At 40.1% G+C, this 20,012-nt stretch overlaps 1 protein-coding gene across 1 annotated transcript; it reads right to left on the reverse strand.

The window, feature by feature from the left end:
- Positions 1-612: 612 nt before the first annotated feature.
- On the reverse strand, positions 613-6,256 carry stx19 (syntaxin 19). Its single transcript, XM_079170455.1, has 5 exons — positions 6,117-6,256; positions 3,607-3,911; positions 2,950-3,186; positions 2,377-2,589; positions 613-1,682 (listed from the first exon to the last, which is right to left on the reverse strand). The coding sequence occupies exons 2-5, from the start codon at positions 3,820-3,822 to the stop codon at positions 1,446-1,448; spliced, it is 903 nt and encodes a 300-aa protein (XP_079026581.1). The 5' UTR covers positions 3,823-3,911; positions 6,117-6,256; the 3' UTR covers positions 613-1,445.
- Positions 6,257-20,012: the final 13,756 nt, after the last annotated feature.

Consider the following 20,012-nt stretch of genomic DNA (forward strand, 5'->3'; position numbering starts at 1 on the left):
ATTAATCCCCTGTGGCAACTAAATTGACTTACAAAACGTAAATTTTTGAAACGTGTCTGTCAGTTTTACTCCTAAACTCAAACCAAAGTCAAAACGTGCATGTGCTTATAATGTTTTTGTAAGCCTAGGAGTCATTTTATTTTCAAGGAAGACTATCTGTTTATCTAACAAGTTAACGGTTCTGTTTTCTCACCTATGGGAACATACGGTATCTGTTTGGAAGCAGCAGACAAACCAGATTTTCCAGTCTGGCTCCGGCACACCCAGTGCACCTGTATTTTGTCCCGGACACCAGACACCATGGGTCAATGGCTCACTAAAGAACATCATTGTCACTGCTGATGAGAGGCTAGTTCAACTACAGTGTAAACTGAACCTAAAATGAATTACTAATTTATCATATCTTAAGTCACTTTCCCCATAGGGAACATTTGTTGGTATTTTCTACTCAACATGAAAATTACCTGTCAACAGGTGTGCAGCATATTCCCAGTGTTTTAGTTATACTGCTGGTAGTGCATTAAGAGTCACTGCTCTCTTTTTGTGGGAAAAAATAATTTTATTAATAATGATACTGTATGCCAGCATTTCTTATCTGAACAATGACACGTTTTCAACAAATCCATAAATTGAAGTTCCACTCCAAAATACAAAACATCGAGAGGAATTAAACATTTCCTGAGTTTTAGCCTTCAAATGACTTCAATGGTTTCTGGCAGTTTTGTCACCATGAAGAAAATTGTGATGAAGGTGCATTATTTAAGGTTTTACTTGAGTCCCTGACTCTGTGAAACCGAAAAGAGGATTCATATTTTTTTTTACAGAAAATGATCATACTTTGAAATGCAAATGAGACTATAATAGTAAAAAAAAAAGAAAATGTCATCAGCATGCACACCGAGAATGAAATTAATACATAATGGCTCAAAATCTCTCAGAAAGAAAATCTTTCTCCACTACCTTACATTTTATTTTGTGCTGAAAAGAAAAACATATTCATATATACAGATTAGTTAAAGTGCATGTATTGTAATTCAAAAGAATGTCATTAACTAGAGCTCCGTGGAAGAAAAACAGATGAGAGGCTATGACAAAAAAGTAAATCCGTGTTGCTGATCTAGCAGTGGCCGAGGCAGTGGTTTCCCCTTGTTTGTGACCTCTGTCAGATGACAGTGAAGGTCTCCAATAAGCAGCAGTGTTGGTGAGTAGCACTCACTGAACTGTCTCTTACAATAGCAGTCGACTGACATCCTTTTGAAAAAAAACAAGTGCCTCAAATAACAATTCTGGCTTTTCCCCCTAATTGTTTTCTATGCTCTGCTGAATCTGTCTTCACCTTCGCTCTGTTCAGCAGCAAAAAACACAGTGCCATAACCTTCACTTTATTGGTACTTCAATCCAACGTTGCTTACTCCCAAAAAAATAAATGTTTTTCGAAATGACCGTTATAGGCAGCATCTCCAGGGTGGGCAGCAGCAGCAGCACAGTTGTCGAAGTGGGTTCTTCTTCTTGTATCTGGCGGCCATCTTGAACTTCTCATTAGTCACGGCCACATAATCCTGTGTCCTTTCTACATTGGTCTGGATGTGCTCAATGTAGGCCCCTTGTTCCTCCACCAACATGAAAATGTCCATGAAGAGGTCCCTCAGCTCCATCATATTGCTCTCCAGACTCAACAGCTCCTGTTGGTGGAGAACGATACTGGAATTAATACTGTGAATAAGGGAAACACTAGTCAGAGGCTGGAGGTGGTGGGAGACAGAACCGGGAGACAGATTCAGCTCTTCATACGACAAGGACTGAGCACTGAAAATACACAAACATCGCCATTTTTTACTTTGATGGAATTGTTCATTTGGCTATTTTGTATTCGATAGTGGTTGCCAAGTTTTAGTCATGAATTATAGATGATCTATAATACAAGACATTGGTATTAATATTTTGTCGTCTTCAGTAAAACCCTATCACTGATTCACTTCCAATTTCCAATTTCATAAATGTCCTTTCCTTTACCCATTTGCATCAGTTAGATATGGTAATGTGTGAGAGACATGAAACATGCTATGATGGCTCCTTTTTGTCATGTGCAATAGTCGGTAGTGATGGGAGGACTTCTCATGCTTATGACTCGCAAGCATCCATGCTATTTGACAACTTAAGACAATGTCTGTCAGTGTAACAAGTACAATTTAAAAACTGAATTAATAGTTTTTAGCAATGAGCTACAGTGATATGAAATAAAAAAGTTGTGAATTTACCAAATTTGCTTGAATGATGTATTTACTTGCATATAGTGGCGCTTCCGAGTGAGAGAAAGAGATTCTATATAGCATAGCTTAGCCTTGGTTTAAGTGAGTTGTTTGTCACTTTCCTTACCTTGTGTCGTTGTTCAATCTCAGATAGTTGTGACCGTGTGATTCTGGCATCGTTCAGCAGGTTCTCATTGAAGACTTCCCATTTTCCTGAGGCCACCATTTCATTGACCTCATCCTCCATCATATCCCTTCCAGATACCTCCAGCTGCCGGATAATGAAGTGCTTACAGCGCGCCTGCTTGGTCAGCAGACCTTCATTATATTGCAGCATTACCTGGACAATAATGATAGAAAATTAAAATTTAGAAGCTATTTGAGTTCCACCTTGTTGCTGCTCTGAAGTCACTCGAAAAATAGTGTTTAATGTTGCCTGCCTACCAAGAGTCCCAGTTAGAATTGCAAATGTACAATGACAGATATGAAAATGCAGAGCAACTTTTTCAGTGGAAAAGGCAACATTTCGGTTGAGACACCTCTCTTAAGTAAAAGTTAGCTTCATTCCAATGTTTCAAACCCATTGCTGACCATGTAGAAATGTAGGAAAAATAAATAAATCACTTTTTGTGCACTCAAGATTCCAAATAAGAAATTGTTATGCAACGTTTCCATAGCAGAGTGGTAGGATCATCTGCACCTGTTGGAATTTGCTGTAAAGCGCTGCATACTGGCAGCGTTGTATTCTCGTTGTAACAGACGTAGGTCCATGCTGGTCCTCAGTTCTTTGGACCTGTTTTGAAAGCGCGTCTAAGCGTCGATGGAGGCTCTCAGCCTTCAGCTTGATGTCCCGGGTTATGCTGCTCTCTTTCTTCATCACACTGAAACGACGCATGGTAGCCACCAACGTCTTTTGTTGCTGGCCAAATTTAAGGACCTGTTTGTGGTTGAGAAAAGATAAGAATGTTGTGTTCTGTTTCATTTCTGAGTAAATCTTTTTATTTAACCATGAACTGCATGATCATACAATCTTAGTCTTCTATTCTTTGTGTCACGTTTTAAAGTAATGAAAATTATGAAAAAAAGAAGGCGAACAAGAAAAAGAAGAATTAAAGACAAACCAAAACAATTGAGTGTTTTCCAAAACTATAGAGAAATACATTATTTAAAAAAAAATCATTAGGCAATAGCAATGCAACCCAGGTTGATAGATGTCTGTGGAGTCTGTCTGTGTATGTATGTTGTTTGAGTTGGCAGGTATAATACAGACAGGCACTGCACTAGTAAATACAACACAAGAATTATTAACAAAATAAATACATACTCGCTACCAAAAAAAAGATCCAAAACAAAATACCTCTGTGTCGAGCACGGTGATATCATCTCTGATTTGCTGAGCCTCAGACAGGAAATTCTCAATAATTGGCTCTTCTTCAAACACCACAGCCTGTGGTGTTATGGCCGCCACAGAGTCATCATTATCTCCCTCCACTGAGAACGGGTTGATAGTGAGACTATCTGCCTCAGAAAAGTCTTGAGCCCTCAGATGCAGCTCTTCCAAGCGGTCTCTCATTGTGGAAGAACTCTCATCAAAAACTCACTCTTCGTGGACACAAAGTTATTATAGAAAGCGCAGTTGTTGTCAAAGCTGACAAGAAAACTCTGAAAAATAAATAACATACAACTTTATTGATTCCTGTCAGTGTACTGGGTTGCTGCAGAAGATATTAACAAACACAATGAACATTTCACCGACAGAATTCAAAGCAACATAGTGTGAGTTGCTGCACATGTTAATTCAGGTTTTCTCATCATATTGCTAAAAAAACAACAGCGTTATTTTAAAGTTATCAGTAAAGTTATCAGTACATTAACTCAATTTCTAGATGATCGGATTGGTCACTTTATTTAGCCATTAAAGCCACATTCTTCAAGACAGGGACTGTCACTTAACACCCGGTTCACCTTGTGGACACAAGTCCCTTCAAAAAGTGGTGGAAAGCAACTATCTACATTGACTCAAGTACTGTACTTAAGTAAAAGTGTGAGGTACTCGTACTTAACTTAAGTATTTCCATGTCACTTTTTTAGATTAAACTACCTGACAGTATATGAAGTAGTTAAAATAAGCATCACCTCCACCAGCTGTAACATTAAATGCTGCTTTTGTGTTATTGCTTCTGTAGTAATATTCAAATAGTATATGATATTACTCTGAAATGGACCACCATGCCCAAGGAGAACTTCTTTTATACTTACAGTACATTTTGCGGTTACATTTGTACGGCTTTTAATTGTACAAGACCATTTTCACATTGTGGTATTGTTACTTTTACATAATAAATTATGAGTACTTCTTCAACCACTGAGTTTAAGCAAATGCGCCTGAAGTTAACTGTGTATCCTGGTATGTTCAATTCTCAAAGCCTGATCAGTGTCTGTTTACATCATTATAAGTTCATCCTTCTGGAGCTAATGAGCCATATCTGCACGCAGCTGAACACTGATATATATCTTTAACTGTATGAAAAACAACTTAAGCAGAAATGTTATCTGTGACATCAATCAAATTGACTCAAGTTCCTTTTCCCATGAGAACGGAGAGGGTTGCTTGTGTTTAACAACATACTCGGCAAAAACAAGAGAAGAAAAGGTTCTCTCACATTCAAAACATTGACATGTTCAGGAAGAGTGGCCTTGATGAACACGTTAAATAGAACATATTTCACTTTCAAGTCCTTAACTCCAGCTTGCTGAAGTCAAAAGGCTGATTATTAAATCCATGAGATCAAGAATCTGATTTCCTAAATGCCTTTTTATGCCCATTTTAAATTAAAATGGGCATACCAACAATGCCTTAGCAATGCAAGGATTTGGGTTTTTAGAGGCCCCAAACATAATCTGCTAGAAGCACGTGATTGGGTGGGGGGAGCAGAGTGTTTGGCCTCTGAGAAATGGAGCATTTCAAATCACAGACTATCCCATTTCTGGATAGATTTCAAACAGGAAAGACCCTACTTTGTGTGTCTGTGTGTGTGTGTGTGATTGTGTGTGTGTGTGTGTGTGTGTGTGTGTGTGTGTGTGTTTGAGACTGTGGGGGAGATAAAGAGAGTTATAACTATTACAAACTTCTAAGAGCTCAAAGATTGCAAAAGTATCCTTTGTTTTCATGGCTGAACTCTCTCTCTCTCTCTCTCTCTCTCTCTCTCCTTACCGGCCTTACCCAGAAGAGCCGATTAAAAACATTTCTCAAAGGATTTGGGAGCACATTCTCATGTGTTTAGCCTAAAATCCTGGAAGAAGTAGAACAAGGTTCGTGAAGGAGTCCAGCCTCTCTTATGATTGGACGTCTTCTTCTCTAAAATAAGCCAATATGTTTTCCCTGCAACCAATCTGCTCCTTTGTGTTTCTGAAGGAAATGTTATGTTGACATTATCTTATCTCCATGCAGGTGGAAGAGTAGGAGTTTAAAGATGTTGAATTTGAATTGATTGCAGGTCATGCAATTGCACTGTGCATGCTTGTCTTTTAACTTCACCAAAAATAATTAATTCTGCTTAAAACATTTCAAAAGCTGTACATATTCAAGCAAATGGTCTTACTTGCTCAAGCTTAACTTCAGCGTTTTGCTCAAATACACTTCAAGAACAGACAGTAGGAGCTGTGGATCAAACCGCTCTACCCACTGAGCCACAGCAACCCCTGATAATACTCAAATAGCACACAACATAGAAAAACTACCAAAAAGATAAAGGCTATAGATTACTTTCCACCCACTGGTCCTGCAATCTGAAATCACAGCATACTTTGACACATTTTTAGAGTCTGAGGCTGTAGCAAGGATTCGGTCTGAAATGAGGATGTTACCTTGATGTTAGTATTCCATTATGGCCTGTCTGCTGAGTAGTCCCATCCAGAGTTGATCAGAAATGTAATCCAAGACAAACAAATAAGTATTTTGATATCAAGTCATTTTTTAGATCTCCTTAAATGCACTTAACGCTCATCAGTTGTGAGTTACAGAACTCTGTAACAGTTATGCCAAGAAACGGAAAGTTTGGAGGAAAATCTGGTTGAGTCAGAGTCGAGCACCTCCCATCCTTTTGAAGACAGGCCAATAGGAAAGGAGCAGACTGGAGGCCATTTGCTTATCTAAAGAAATGAGAGGTGACGTGATTAAGTAAATGAGGAGGGACAGACAGCATGGAGAGCACAGGGAGCTCCTAAAACCTACCCTCAGGCTTATTCCTGAACAGGAAAATAGAGCAGAGCAAATACAAGTATAGTGTGTGCATTGCTAAGGACAAACAATGGGGATATCAGTTAGAGTGTCAACGATGGTGTTAGGTTTCTGATTAACAAAGTTCAGTTCAATGTAAAGTGTCTGTTCTCTGCTGGGTAAGCCCTCTTGGTCTGGGGTATTGTACTCTTTAGGCCCCAGTAACTCTGCTGAGTACTTTTGACAGATTTCTACTGACAAGCTCTCTAAAACCCAGGCGCCTTTTCAACATGGGAGGGAACACAGTCAGTGCTTTCTATGCAGCATAACACGCTGTGAAAAAGCTGTTTGAAGTGCGCCGTCAGAGGGAGGGAAGGGAGACAAGTTTGAGGATGAGAAGAGTTTGGTGGGGACAAGAGTTCAGTCTTTGTCACTTGAAACTTTGGGAGGGTGGTTGCCGAATTCCTGCACCCCTCCCCCCCCCCCCCCCCCCCCCCCCCCCCTCCTTTCAACTGTGAGGTGAAACCCTTACAACTTAATAAAAAATGCAGCAGTCATGTTGTTAGTGTGGTGGGCACGGCAGGTTATACTTAGGTCTCTCTCCAACATGAGTGTTGAGTTCCCCCTTTCATGGATCCTGTTTTTCCAACTCAAAGAGGACCACTTATAATTACCTAAAGATGGAATGAAGACATTTCCTCATGACAACAGCAATAAAAAACTTTCCAGTGGGTTGTGATGTGTTGCCTCAGTAAGAAATTAAAAGCACATTAACCATTTGATGAGTATGCAGAATGCTGAAGTTTTACCTCTGTTGTAACAGATGCTGCTCTTTGTATGTACTAATGCCGCTGCGGTGTGTTAACTGAGTCGTCTATCCCTTATGGCAAGATATTATGACAACATAGCAAAACCGGTTTTCCAAGTTTCAGAATACACCATCAGCATCACAGGAACAAGCTAACTGCGCTGTGAGTGTACCTGTTTCCTGAAGCTGATCAGTCATCTATCATTTTTCCTTGATTCTCTTCTCTGATTCTCGACAGTGATTATGGAGAACAGGTTAAATGCTCTCTTTCTCACAACCTCCTGAGCAAAGTTAATCTCATCTTTTCTTAATTGCTTCTACTCCATCTGTAGAATTTTGATAGGATTGAATATACAACAACACTAGAAAGAAATATAACTAAGTGTCAGAAGGCATGTTTCCTTACGCTAGTTGCCCCAACAAGCACAAAATTTGAGACAAATCTGAAACCTAGTTGAAACCTGAAAAGACTGGACAAACCACACGTGAAGATGGCTTTTAACAATTTATGCAGATTTTTTTTGTCTTTGACTGGGTAAATTCATAGGACAACACACTGAACTGGCTTGTTTATATGCAGTGTAATTTCCAATGAAACGGTGAAAAGAGGAAGAGTAAAGCAGAGTTTGGATGAGATCCTGGATGGAGATGCGTTTAAGCACCTTTCAGTTTTGGTTTTATTGCCCAGAACTATTGTTTTGGTTCGGTCTCATTAGCCTTGATTCAAGCCACAATAGGGAGATATTTTCACACAAAGAAACGCTCTGACAGTTAGCTACTAGCTAGTTAGTATAGTGGGGTATGAAATTAAGCAAAGAGCCAAATATTTCCATCTGGAGTTCAGGAGTAAACACAGAAATGAATGCTAATATTCAAGCCTATTGCATGTTTGGATAGGCAATCATTTGCTAATGCAGTCTTTACCTCTACAGCTTGTTCCATATGCCCCAAATAAATAAATGCAAACATTGTTTTTTCTTTCTTTGCTGGGCGTCACAGCCACAACCTTGAGAACGATATTCAAACAGTGTCAGAGAAAATATGCACTGTTATCTCTAGGAGGGGGGGAGGGGAGGATTAGATCAAACTGATGTGGCATTGGAGGCCAATACTTATATGGACATAGTGATACTGTTACACTTAACAACAGGTTCAATCTGTTTAAAATTGACCATGTTCATGTCACATTGCTCCAGTTCTTTTTATTGCCTGTGTAGAATTCCACTGAAAATGTCAAACATAGGCTGCTGAGATAGATAGATTAAACATAGGCTGAGAAGTTTAGGAAGATTTTATTGCAGCTTAAATAGACTTAGAATGTTAAACATCTGATATCAAATGAATGATACAAAAAAAACATCATTATGCATCCAGAAAGAAAGGAAATACAACTCAGGTATCCAACGTATGAGCTTTTTGCACTCACAGAAGAACCTTCATACCAGGTGAGAATTACACTACAGGGCAAAATCCTACTTTAAAAAAAAGTATCCAGTGTCAGCCTGATATACAAGTCTAACACTGGGAGAAAGAAGGAAAGGAGAAAGGAGAGATGAATTAGTGGGGAGAGAGACGGTCAGAGGGGCAAGGATAATGAGGTCAATATCATCGTCATTAAGCCAATCAGAAAGATTGATGCTGAGGTCGATGACCTTGCCTACAAAAATGAGGCAATCAGAGATCTGGATATTAAATGTTCCTACTGGGCACAGTATGAAATTGTGCCTAGGGTCATTGAAGTTTTAATTTACAGTTGAGCAGCATAGATTGTAATATCTAGCCCAAGCACTACAAGTTTCAGATTGTTCACCTTTTTACCCACAGGATTCCTACTTAATCTCACCGGCCAGACATATGCAGAGGTAGACATGTGGTGAGCAAAACAATTGGTACAAGAAAATTGGTACACCTTGATTGAAACCACTGCAAAGAAACATGAAATAGGGGTAGCCCTGTCCTCCCAACTACTGGCGTTAATGCAAACACCTAATTTCAACAGTGATATTATCAACAAATTCCTGCTCACAACAAGCAATGGTAGGCAACAAGAGTATGAAGTGGACATACACCAGAAAAATCGTGTGCAAATTTGTGTAAAGATAAACATGCTCTTCACAGGAAAATCTTTTTGTTTAACCATGATCACTACACTGGTAGGGGAAGTGAATAATGGGTTACAGGCGGCTGTGTGGCTTAAGGACAGAGGCCATAACATGCTACCAGTCTCCACCAAGCACTGGCAACTAGTTGCCACTAAAGTGTATTATACATTTGACTAAAATGAAATCCGAGATATTGGGGTTCCTGAGAAATGATTGTTATTATTTGTATTATTATTATGGGTCTTTGGAGTCTAAGGACTGCCAGTTTACAATCCCTTCACCTAATTAATTATATCCCCTTCAATACCCTATTTAAATCAGTCCCTGCTTTTGTTAAATGTCGAGAATGAAAAGTAGCTGGCCTTTATCCTCTCCTGAGAGCCAGGATAAAGCCCTGCTCCACACAATCAACAGTGTGTGGCTTTGGACTCTCCTCCTCTCTTTAAGCAAGCACTTCAACCGTGGCTCACCCTCTAGTGACATGAGGCTGTTATATCATCCTCTGGCCTGTGTGGCAAAATGGGAGTGTACTCTGCTAAAAACTACACTGCACGGAGATAAGCACAGCTGATTGAACAGAATGACTTACAAACTCTGCTTACTTTCTCAACTGTTGGTTTATTTCTGTCAATTGATCTACATTTAGAGTGTAGCAACACTTGTGTTGTTTTTTTTATTTTCTAATGCTTATTTCAGACCAAAGCAAGGACACCGGGATAACTGGTGATATATATCGATATAAAGACATCTTTCCTAAGAAGCTGTTTAAAGCAAGGATACACACGTGAAAAATCATCCCTGCACCCTAATAAGTACGTGCCTTTCTAATCTAGATTACTCTAGGCCCTAGGTGCATTCTGAAGGACACAATTATGACAGTAAACTAGGTGGTGATGGATCCTGGATGGACTGGTGAGCTTTGTGTCCACCTGAGGAGAAGAGCAAACACATTTAGTCATGACAAACAGACAGTGGAGGCAAGCTCAGCATGTGTGTGTGCTTCTGTGTTGTCCCTTGTAATACTCTGTCTCTTCCTGTTTGCTCCGATAGGGATTTGACAGAATGAATTAAGCAAACATGGGCGACAGAAACAGGCCCATTTCTGTAACTAAACATTTATCCACCAGGCGATAGTAGACCTAAGCCTTGATAAAACACAGTTAATGTAAAGGTATGTGCAAGGTGATGTGGAGTCTCTATTCTGGTGATTGTAACATGTGTTATATGTGTATGTTTACTGAATGTGCACATGTATGTTCTAACTCACATAGGCTATGCCCTCTGCTGGAGCCTACGGGTTACACTTTCTTCCAATCACGAACATACAGTTGCCCACCAGAAATTTGCACAAGTGCCAATCAGGACTTACTTACTTCAGGCCTACCAAAATATGTGCTGGGGGGGCCTGTCTGCATAGATGTTTGGCCTCCAATGGAGGGCCGACACCATCAAACCCCTCAAACTAAAAACAGTGATCTTGGTCTCACAGCACTTTAGACCCCTGATACAGGGGAAGCACAAGATGGTGAAGACTGGCAATTGCACCACAGTGTCCTACGTCAACAAATTGGATAAAGTTCAGACCGCTGCCCTGGGAGGGAGGAGAGCCTGTGGTTGTTAGCCTCAGGGCACCTAACATTCCGGGACTGGAGAAAAGGGGTGCCAACCTCATGTGAAGGGCCCAACCCCTACCAGAAGAGTGGAGTCTTCACCTTGTGGTGGTGAAGCAAATTTGGACCCGGATAGGAAAAGCAAAAGTGGATCTGTTCACAACACAATCCACACAGCAAGAGCGGGATCCACCATTGCTTGTCATAAGGCATAGTGGTCAGGGTTCAAATGTTGGTGTGAGGAAAGGAGGTTATATCCCCTGTCCTGTGCAGTATATTTGCTCCTATTTGCAGTGTTCTTGTGGGGGGTCAGGAGGCAACGCCTGATGATGCGTGCCTCTTCCCTGTAGTAGGACCTGCAATTGGTGCTTGAAGTCTTGCTGAAGGGTCCCTTTGAGCTTCTGGAGTGCTCCTCTCTCAAGGCATTGTAATCAAGATGACCTTGCTGCTTGCAGTGACCTCAGCTAAAAGCTTGTGTGAACTGACCGTTTTGGTTGGGTAAATGTCAAGGAAATATGTATGGTCGCATCTTGAATGAACCGATGAATGTGGTGGCAAAGAGTGTTCCGCTTGTATTTTGACCCCTGCAGGGTTAGGCCATGGCTCGACCCAGTTCAGTTTTATACTACCTAATTTGGCTGGGGCCCACTACCTCTGTGGCAGCTTGCACATTTTCAATGAGCGAATGCATGCTCGTGATTGGAGGAGAGTATTACTCATAGTCCAGTAGAGGGCTCTGGCTGGGTTTGCCCAATATTTTCATTATATAATTAGTTCAAATCTTTTTTTACCTATTTAACCCTTTTAGACCTTCTGTCAATGTGATAACAACAACAATTGTAATTTTAAGATATAGAGCAGGGGTCGCAAATAGGTGGACCGCGTTCCAGGTCCGGACCCAGACGCCGTTGTATCTGGACGGTCCAGGAAACACACTGACCAATTACATGCGTTGTCAATTGTATCACGTGATGCTACTCAGCCAACCAAATATGTGTATTCCGATAATTATCGCCCTCAACTAGAATGAGATAAATACACACATGGCAGAGATGGAGAAAAAGACCAAAAGTCGGAGAGAACGTGAGTCAGAGAAGTTATTTCACGTCCAAAAAGAGAAAATTGGACAACGAGACCAGAGCCTTTAAACAAGAATGGACACTCTTATATGTTCAGTCTTCCCACGGGCAGTTCAAAACCAGTATGTCTCATATGTTCAGAGACCGTGGCAAATATTAAAAACGGCAATGTGAAGTGCCACTATGAGACAAAGCACACATCTTTTGAGCAAACGTACCCACTAACATCCGAAATGAAGGCACAGAAAAATAAACCAAAGAGCCCAATATGATTAGAATCCGAACATAACAATTTTTAACTGTCCAACAATGATGTTAACAGAGAGGGAATAGAGCTTAAACAAGTAGTTTCAATAACCACAGATAGCGTCTCTGCACAAAATCTTCTCTTATTTGAAGATGAGAAGATTATAATATTGTGGCTTCTTAGGGTGACATCACTTCACACCTCAATTAACTGAATTTAAAGCTGCAGGGCAATTCAGTTATGTTCATTTTTCTAAAATGATATACTTTATTTTAAGATGCACATTTAAAAAAAAAAAAAGCTTTCTGTGATGTATTTTTTTTGATCCAGTCCTTATTTTACTTGAAATGAGAGAAGATCATTTATTATTAGAATCTGTATTATTTATAATTCATCCAGTTCAATTTGAAAACTGACAATAACTATTGTTGAGATATTATTAAATTGAACTTTCTATATTTAGAAATGTGTTGACCACATGCAGACGTTAATACAACAGTTAGGCTACTTCAATATATATATGGGACTAAATCATAGCGCAAGTTAGACATTGTGATGTTCTGGACCTTTGCGTGAGGAAATTCTCTCTAACTGGACCTCGTTGAATTTTAATTGAATATCCCTAATATAGAGGATATCAATTTTAGAGTAATCAGTTGCAGAGCTTTTGGAGCTTCTTGTAAATGAGGAATTTCCAAAAATGAAAATGGGGGATGAAAACTCTATTTTGTATTTGTATTTAGATATTAAAATATTTATTCTGCATATGAAACTGTCATAATGTATTAAATGTCAAATGGCATATAGGTAGATGCAGTAAGTCCGAGGAAAGATGGAAGTATCATTTGAAATGGCATTAGGGACGGAGAAAGAGAGGTGCTTTCAGTGGTAGAAGCTAGAGGTGAGCTGAGCTTACTCTATAGTGGAAGACGACATGCAGACAGAAGATATGAAGGAACACATGAATAGTGAGCAGAAGATTAAACAGAGTCATAGGCCAATTACAACCGTTTATGCTACATTTGAGTGCCTCCAAATCATATTACCATACTAATAAAAAACTCAGTTAATATTAAAACTTTAATTTCTACATGGGAGACGAAAAACAATAAACTGGAACAGGGGGGGGGGGGGGGGGGGGTGTAAGGGGTTAAAAATGCAGCAGAAATGTCCAGTATATCTCACTAATAGAAAAGGTCTTTAGTGCATCCACATGCAAGTAAAAAGCTGCCATAGACAACACGTATAGTACTTTCCTAGACTACAAACTGCATCATATCCATCATTTAAAACGTGGGCAACATTGACACATGGGACACGTGTGTGTGTGTTCGTTCATTCTCAAGTCTCTAACTATCTATCCATCTATAAAAAATAAAGCAGTCACACCATTTCATCAATTATCAGAAAGTGCCAGATCTGAGATTGTCTGTTGTTAGCTGACATTTCCCATCTCCAAGGGACACTAATTGTCATTGTGGAGGTGAAGTGGCGATGTTCTTCAGATCCACACCATGACAATGGCTTTGGCTTTGACAGGTGGATGACAGGGAGGAGGAAAAGGGGGATGTTGCAGTGCAGGCTAGTTCAGCCTTAGACCACAAAGCCCCCGCTTCCCTAATACACACTCACACACACATACATACACTTAACACATACACAAACTCGTCTCCCGCCAGCAGGCCACCCCTAATCGAGATGGAAGAGCGCTGTGGCAGATCGAAATGCCTGCAGATGACAAGGTGGGAATGGATTGGCTCCTGTGCCCTTGTCATGTTGCTCCATCTGCACCACACAGAGAGGAAGACAGATGGATTCCATGGCAGAAGGCTGGGTGGTACAAGCAGACAGGTAGGAGAAGAGAGACACTGATGAATGTAAACAAATGTATTTTTTTAAATGTATTATAATTGATATATCTGTTTGGTGGAGTATGCAGCAGTATAGTTTATGTGATTGGAGACTCTTTCATACGCTATTGAAATGATCATGCTACCTCCCTCTCTTCCATTGAGTGACGCAACACATGCAAAGTAGCTGCTAAGATTGCGATTTAGGAATTTCAGCTCTCATCAGTTTCTGTTTCAACATTTAATGTGGAATGTTGGACTTAACTTCCTCTGAATTTACCAAGTCTAGTTGGAAGTTTGTTGTATACCCTGATAGTGTTTGCATAAAAAAAGAGTGTACGTTCCCTGCTAGTCATTGGGTGGCATTCGTGAAAGGAACATGTTATCTGATTCTTCTATTTCCTATAGCTTAAGTCTCATTGGGACTGTGCCAGATGCTTGTGTGGGAAACTTTATCAGAGGCGGGGAATTTTACCAGACGTACATTTGCAATGCCAACCAACTAGTCGTCATCCTTGAAGGCTACTGTCTTGTAAACACCAAAACACAATGTTTATTACGGGATAAATCCCACTTTTGTCGCTGGTATAAGTTTGTATTCAAGTGTCAAATGGGCTAATATATATATAATAATATGGGGGAAAAAAACTTCTACGACTGCGGTTCAAAAATGTGATTCATGCTTCATCTTAAGTGTTTTCTACCATGTTTCAGTTTTACCATAGACAAGGCTTCAATGATGTGTACTAACTAGTCGGCTTTAGATAAATGAAAGGCTGAGACATTGTCAAACGAAGGTACCTTACCTTGACCTGTTGAGCACATTTGGTTACGACTTTCTCTAGGCGTATGAATCAGCTCTGCAGGTGGCCTGCAGTTGTTAGCAAATAGTGCCTTTCTTATTTCTTATGGAAATTGAAATGCATTCTTGTAAGCATCCCACTTTCTTTTTTGGCAGCATAAAAATAAAGTATTTCCATTGTTTCTTCTTTGTTCAAGCTCATTCTTTTGATTTGTTAGCAATAACGGACCCAGGATTCCTTCTATTGAGCATTTTTTATAGTGAACATATCACTGCAAAAGCCATTCTTATCTGAAATGCTGCAGGTGCTGGAAGGCATACTTACTGTGATGTTACCGAATATGTACCTACACATACTGTGCTGGTGATCTCTCTCTAGGTGATCTCTTTCTATCCCTTGCAGTCTTTTACAGGTCAGGGATCTCTCATTACTGCTAGAAGATCTGAACCATGTTTTAACAATTTAACAATTTTTCTTCTTTAGCTGGGCTCAAGCACCAGATAAGGCCATAGTGTAACACAGTCTTGTGAGAGGAATAGCACAGTACTTGACACTGGTGGGAGCAATCATTCAAAGTCAGAAAGTTGCTTCTAGTTCAAATGATCACTGATCCAAAAAAAAACCTATTGCAGTACAGCAGCGCATAGTCAACCCTAATCAAGGTCAGTCCTATTTCTGGCATTTTCAAATCATGCACTGAGTGAGGGACAGGGTGAAGTAAACAGAGATATCTCAGTTTGTATTCAATTAATTCCAATTTAACTGCAGGACCTAAGTTTTGAGAAATATGGGAGATGTCACTTACTCTCGCTAGCCTCATGATCCCCGACAGTCTAGTTAAAGTAGAGGGCTGATGTTTTAATTAGTTCAAGGAATCTGTGGAAAATGCGACAATGCGTAAGACCAAAACTGCATGGGATAATGTACTGTTGGACTGTTGGACTGGTGTGTTTTGCCAAAGGTGATGCGGTGGCAAATGCTGAGAGGCAGGTTAATGTTGTTTCCCTCCCGGAGGGATTAATCACCTGGTCTCATAACTACAGTACCTGCCAACATCATCATCCTAGAAAGATAGGGAGTCTCTGCCAACAGCAAATCTGGCAGACAGCAGGGGAAACATAGTGAGACTGGCGAGAAGAGAAGTTAACCACATACACTTTGTCATTCTACCTCTAAATGTTTTTGTCAGTGTCTGCTTTTCGGTTTGTCTGTCTCGATTCTTTCTTGTCTCAGAAAAGATGGTTCAGTTATGGGTTTTGTCCTTTTTAACCCAGTAAAAAAAATTATTATATAAAAATGATTGCTGTACTGGTTTTAGTGGTGAAGAAATTGTGGTTTAATTTATTGGTGAGACCTCTACGTCAATAGGAATATGTGCGTTATTGTATTGTAAGATCAGGGAAGGTATTTTTTTTTATAACCCAATATATTTTCCTTCTGTCATGTTAATTGTCTGTAAGACAGGCTTGTGGACTTGCTCAATAGTGTACGTAGAGAATGGATGTCAGAGAGAAAGAAATACATAAAGAAAGAGTTAAAATGCAAAACGGAGGTAGGTTTTGTAAAACATGTCAAATTGAGATCGAATCCATCCCATTTGTTCCTGTTAGCTGGGCGTCTCTCATCGACATCTGCTGATGAGAGTTTGTCTTGGACGATGTCCTTCATTTCACCTCCCAAGGTCTCTCCCAGTACTCCCCCCTCTTAACACTCCCTTCCCCGCATTGACATCATAAATTGCTGAATATAAAGCCTTGTTTCCAGTCCGTTAGACGCGCCAGCCGATGCCAAGGGCCTTCACATCCCGTTTTGCACCTCTGAAGCCATTTAGGTGGAAAAATCTGCCTCCCTCTCTCCATACACCGTTGTCTTTGATATGTGCATACATCATTCAAGCAGCAACCCACAACCGATGTTAAACTGCGATCCCCCACAAGGCCATGTTGTAGCATTGCAATTTATTGTAAGGGGACACTTTATTCGAAAACCATAGATTAACAAATTGCCTTTTCATAAGACAATATATATCTTTCCTGACAATTTGTCCCGTAATGGCCCGGTGTCCGGAAAGTTTCCTTCTCAATGGTGAGGCAGAATCTGCTGAATTGACTAAATATAATACATGGAAACAGGCAAAGTCGTTGTGTGGATGTTTATGGAGCAATTAATCAAATAAATTAGATAATACTCCAATTTGAGAACATATAGCGTCGGAATTATTGCAGAATTTGTTGTCTTTCAGATTCTGTCTTTCGCACTACTTTATATTACACAGTAAACTCCTGAAACATGCATCTCTGGGCTGCACGGGGGTCAGGTGCGGGTCATTCTGAGTGTTTCATGTTGCTGTTTCTTCTATACTTGTACATATAACTTGTATAACATTTCTATTTTTGATGCCGTGTCTGCATGGGGCACTGTTAAGATTTGAGAGGAGTTGGTGCTGGTTCTTAGTGAGCCTCCACAATCTCCGATAAGGTTTAAGTCCCCACTATCGGTAATAGTAATATTAATGTGATTTAACAACGATAATCATAGTAGCAGTGTGTGTCAGCAGGGCCATGGCAGGAGGCACGATCACGGTCCAGGTGTAACCACGATCCATGGAAACCTGTCCAGGCGAGAAAGCACAAAGACTCCGGAGAAGAAGCAAAGTAATGTGTAATTAATGGGACATGATTTAGGTAGAGAAGAGGAAAAAGGAGCTCAGTGTATTCTAGGAAGTCCCCCGTCTAGGCCTAGAGCAGCAAATCTAGGGACTGGTCCGAGGCAAACCTGAGTCAGTCATAAAGGAAAGTCTTAAGCTTACTCTTAAATGTGGTGAGTGTGTCTCCCCCCCCGGGCTGCAACTGGAAGTTGGTTCCATAGAAGAGGAGCTTGATAACTGAAGGCTCTGGTCTCATCCTACTTTTTAAGACTCTAGGAACCACAAGTAACCCTGCATTCAGGGAGCTCAGCTCTCTAGTGGGGTAATAGGGCACTATAAGCTCCTTCAGATATGATGGTGCCTCAACAATTAGGGCTTTGTAGGTGAGGAGAAGGATTTGAAATTTAATTTGTGATTTTACAGGAAGCCAGTGCAGAACTCAAGTCAGAATACGGACCTGGGGCGCGGTACCTCGTGTTTTCCAGGTTGGGTGTGAAAGATTAAGAAAGAGGCTTTCAGATGAGTGATAATTTAAACATTAACTTAGGTTTAGGGTTTATTAATAGGCTTGAGTCAAAGATGGCTGCTACTCCACCTCCTCGGCCAGAACCTCGAGGAATGTGAGCATTAATATGACTTGGAGGAGTTGATTCATTTAGGTTGACTTCTTCTTCATGACACGGCCAGGTTTCAGTAAGGCAAAATAAATCAATATTACTATCTAATATTAAATCATGTATTAAGACTACAAAGATCGAATATAAGAGTTCACATTTCATTTTCCTATTTGGTTGCACTGTTGGTGTTAACTTTTCATTTGAGTCACAAACGTACTGGGAATTGTCACAACTCGGTGATCAAAGCACAACACAGATGTGGCATGACCTCTATGAACAAAAAACTGCATGCATAGAATATACACACATCAAAATGACCCAGCATGAGCGTTGGCACTGGTACGTAGATGCACATTTAAATGATAGTTCTTACTGTCACAAGCAGGTGCCACACCAGCGCTCCCTGCTGAACACACAAAGAGCCGAGCGGTTGTCAGGCTGTCACTGTGAAGTAAAGTTATGAATATCACCTTGCCACGCTAATTCAAGTGCAGTATTCCACCATTTGTTGAACATTTGAGTGAAAAGAGTGCCATGCCAAAAAGCTGAAGTGGAGTATATTTCATTTGGACAGACAGCCCATTCGACCATGTCATTCAGAGTACAAACTTGATTATTCTATTCATCACCTCACTATTACCTTTAGGAATATTAACGTTGAGATGGATGGAGAGAGAAAGGTTCAAAGCTAAATGAACCTGATCGTATTAAGTCTTATCAATTCATTTTTCATCAGAAAGCCAGGGGTAAATGATACACTAAATATCTCACCCATTTCTTTCTTACTTTATTTCAGTTTCTACTTAAACAGGCTGTCTGCCTCATATATATGCTGCTCTGTGTGTCTGGCTCTCTCAGGTGGATTCCTATCTTTGTTAAAACCTTGGCAATTGGTCACTTTTTCATATTTGGCATTTAGTTGAGCCTCTTCATCCAGTTTTTAAAAGGAGGTGTTTTAGTAAGGACTAGGCGACTCTTCCAAGACTATTTTAGGTCCACAGAGATGTTTTAATGTATATTCACAGAAGCATAACACGCCTTCATGTTTCCCTGCCTTGGCAATACAGATTTCATGCTTCTTCGATATTTTTCTTCTATTTTATTGCTGTATTTTTTTTTTAAAAAGTAATGTCCAAAAGTTAAGCATGTTGAAATAAATACTCAAAAAACAGAACTCCAAACTAAGTAAACCCAGTACTTACAGCTGCTTGATTCACAATTCAGAGCATAAATTAACAGGATCAAACAACTATTTGCGATGATTGCTATACTGCTATTTGCAACCTGAACATAAGTGCAGTATGAGTATAAGTACACTTGCATTACTTTAATGTGAGGTGGCCGATCCAGCCCAAAGCTCACTAAATAATTCCGCTTATGATAAGTGTGGTTGTTCACACAGGAAGGTCTATAAATCATCTTTCTGAAAGTTTGTATTTGTGTGTGTCTCTTGCGCCTGCTTTGAATATTTTGTAGCACGAGAAAGCTTTTGGAGAGTGATCAAAATCATCCGTACTATCAAAACAGCTTCTCCAGAAGCTTTACAGCACTAAGCGTCTCACAACCCCTATAGACATCCTTCTTCTTGCCAAGGCGGATGTCTCCAGGTTCTCAAACAAAGCGTCAGGTGAAAAACAAATGTTGTGTACCAGACCTCGTTTAACCCAGGTAAAAAGGCTCATCAACTAATGCCTTAAGGCTGTTTATTCCACCTCTACTTTGGCAGCAAAATGTTTACAGTGTTGCTGCAGTTCTCTGATAGTTTGATATGTTGTTTTGTC

This window comes from Pholis gunnellus (genome assembly GCF_910591455.1).
Source record: "Pholis gunnellus genome assembly, chromosome: 12".
Lineage (NCBI taxonomy): Eukaryota > Metazoa > Chordata > Actinopteri > Perciformes > Pholidae > Pholis > Pholis gunnellus.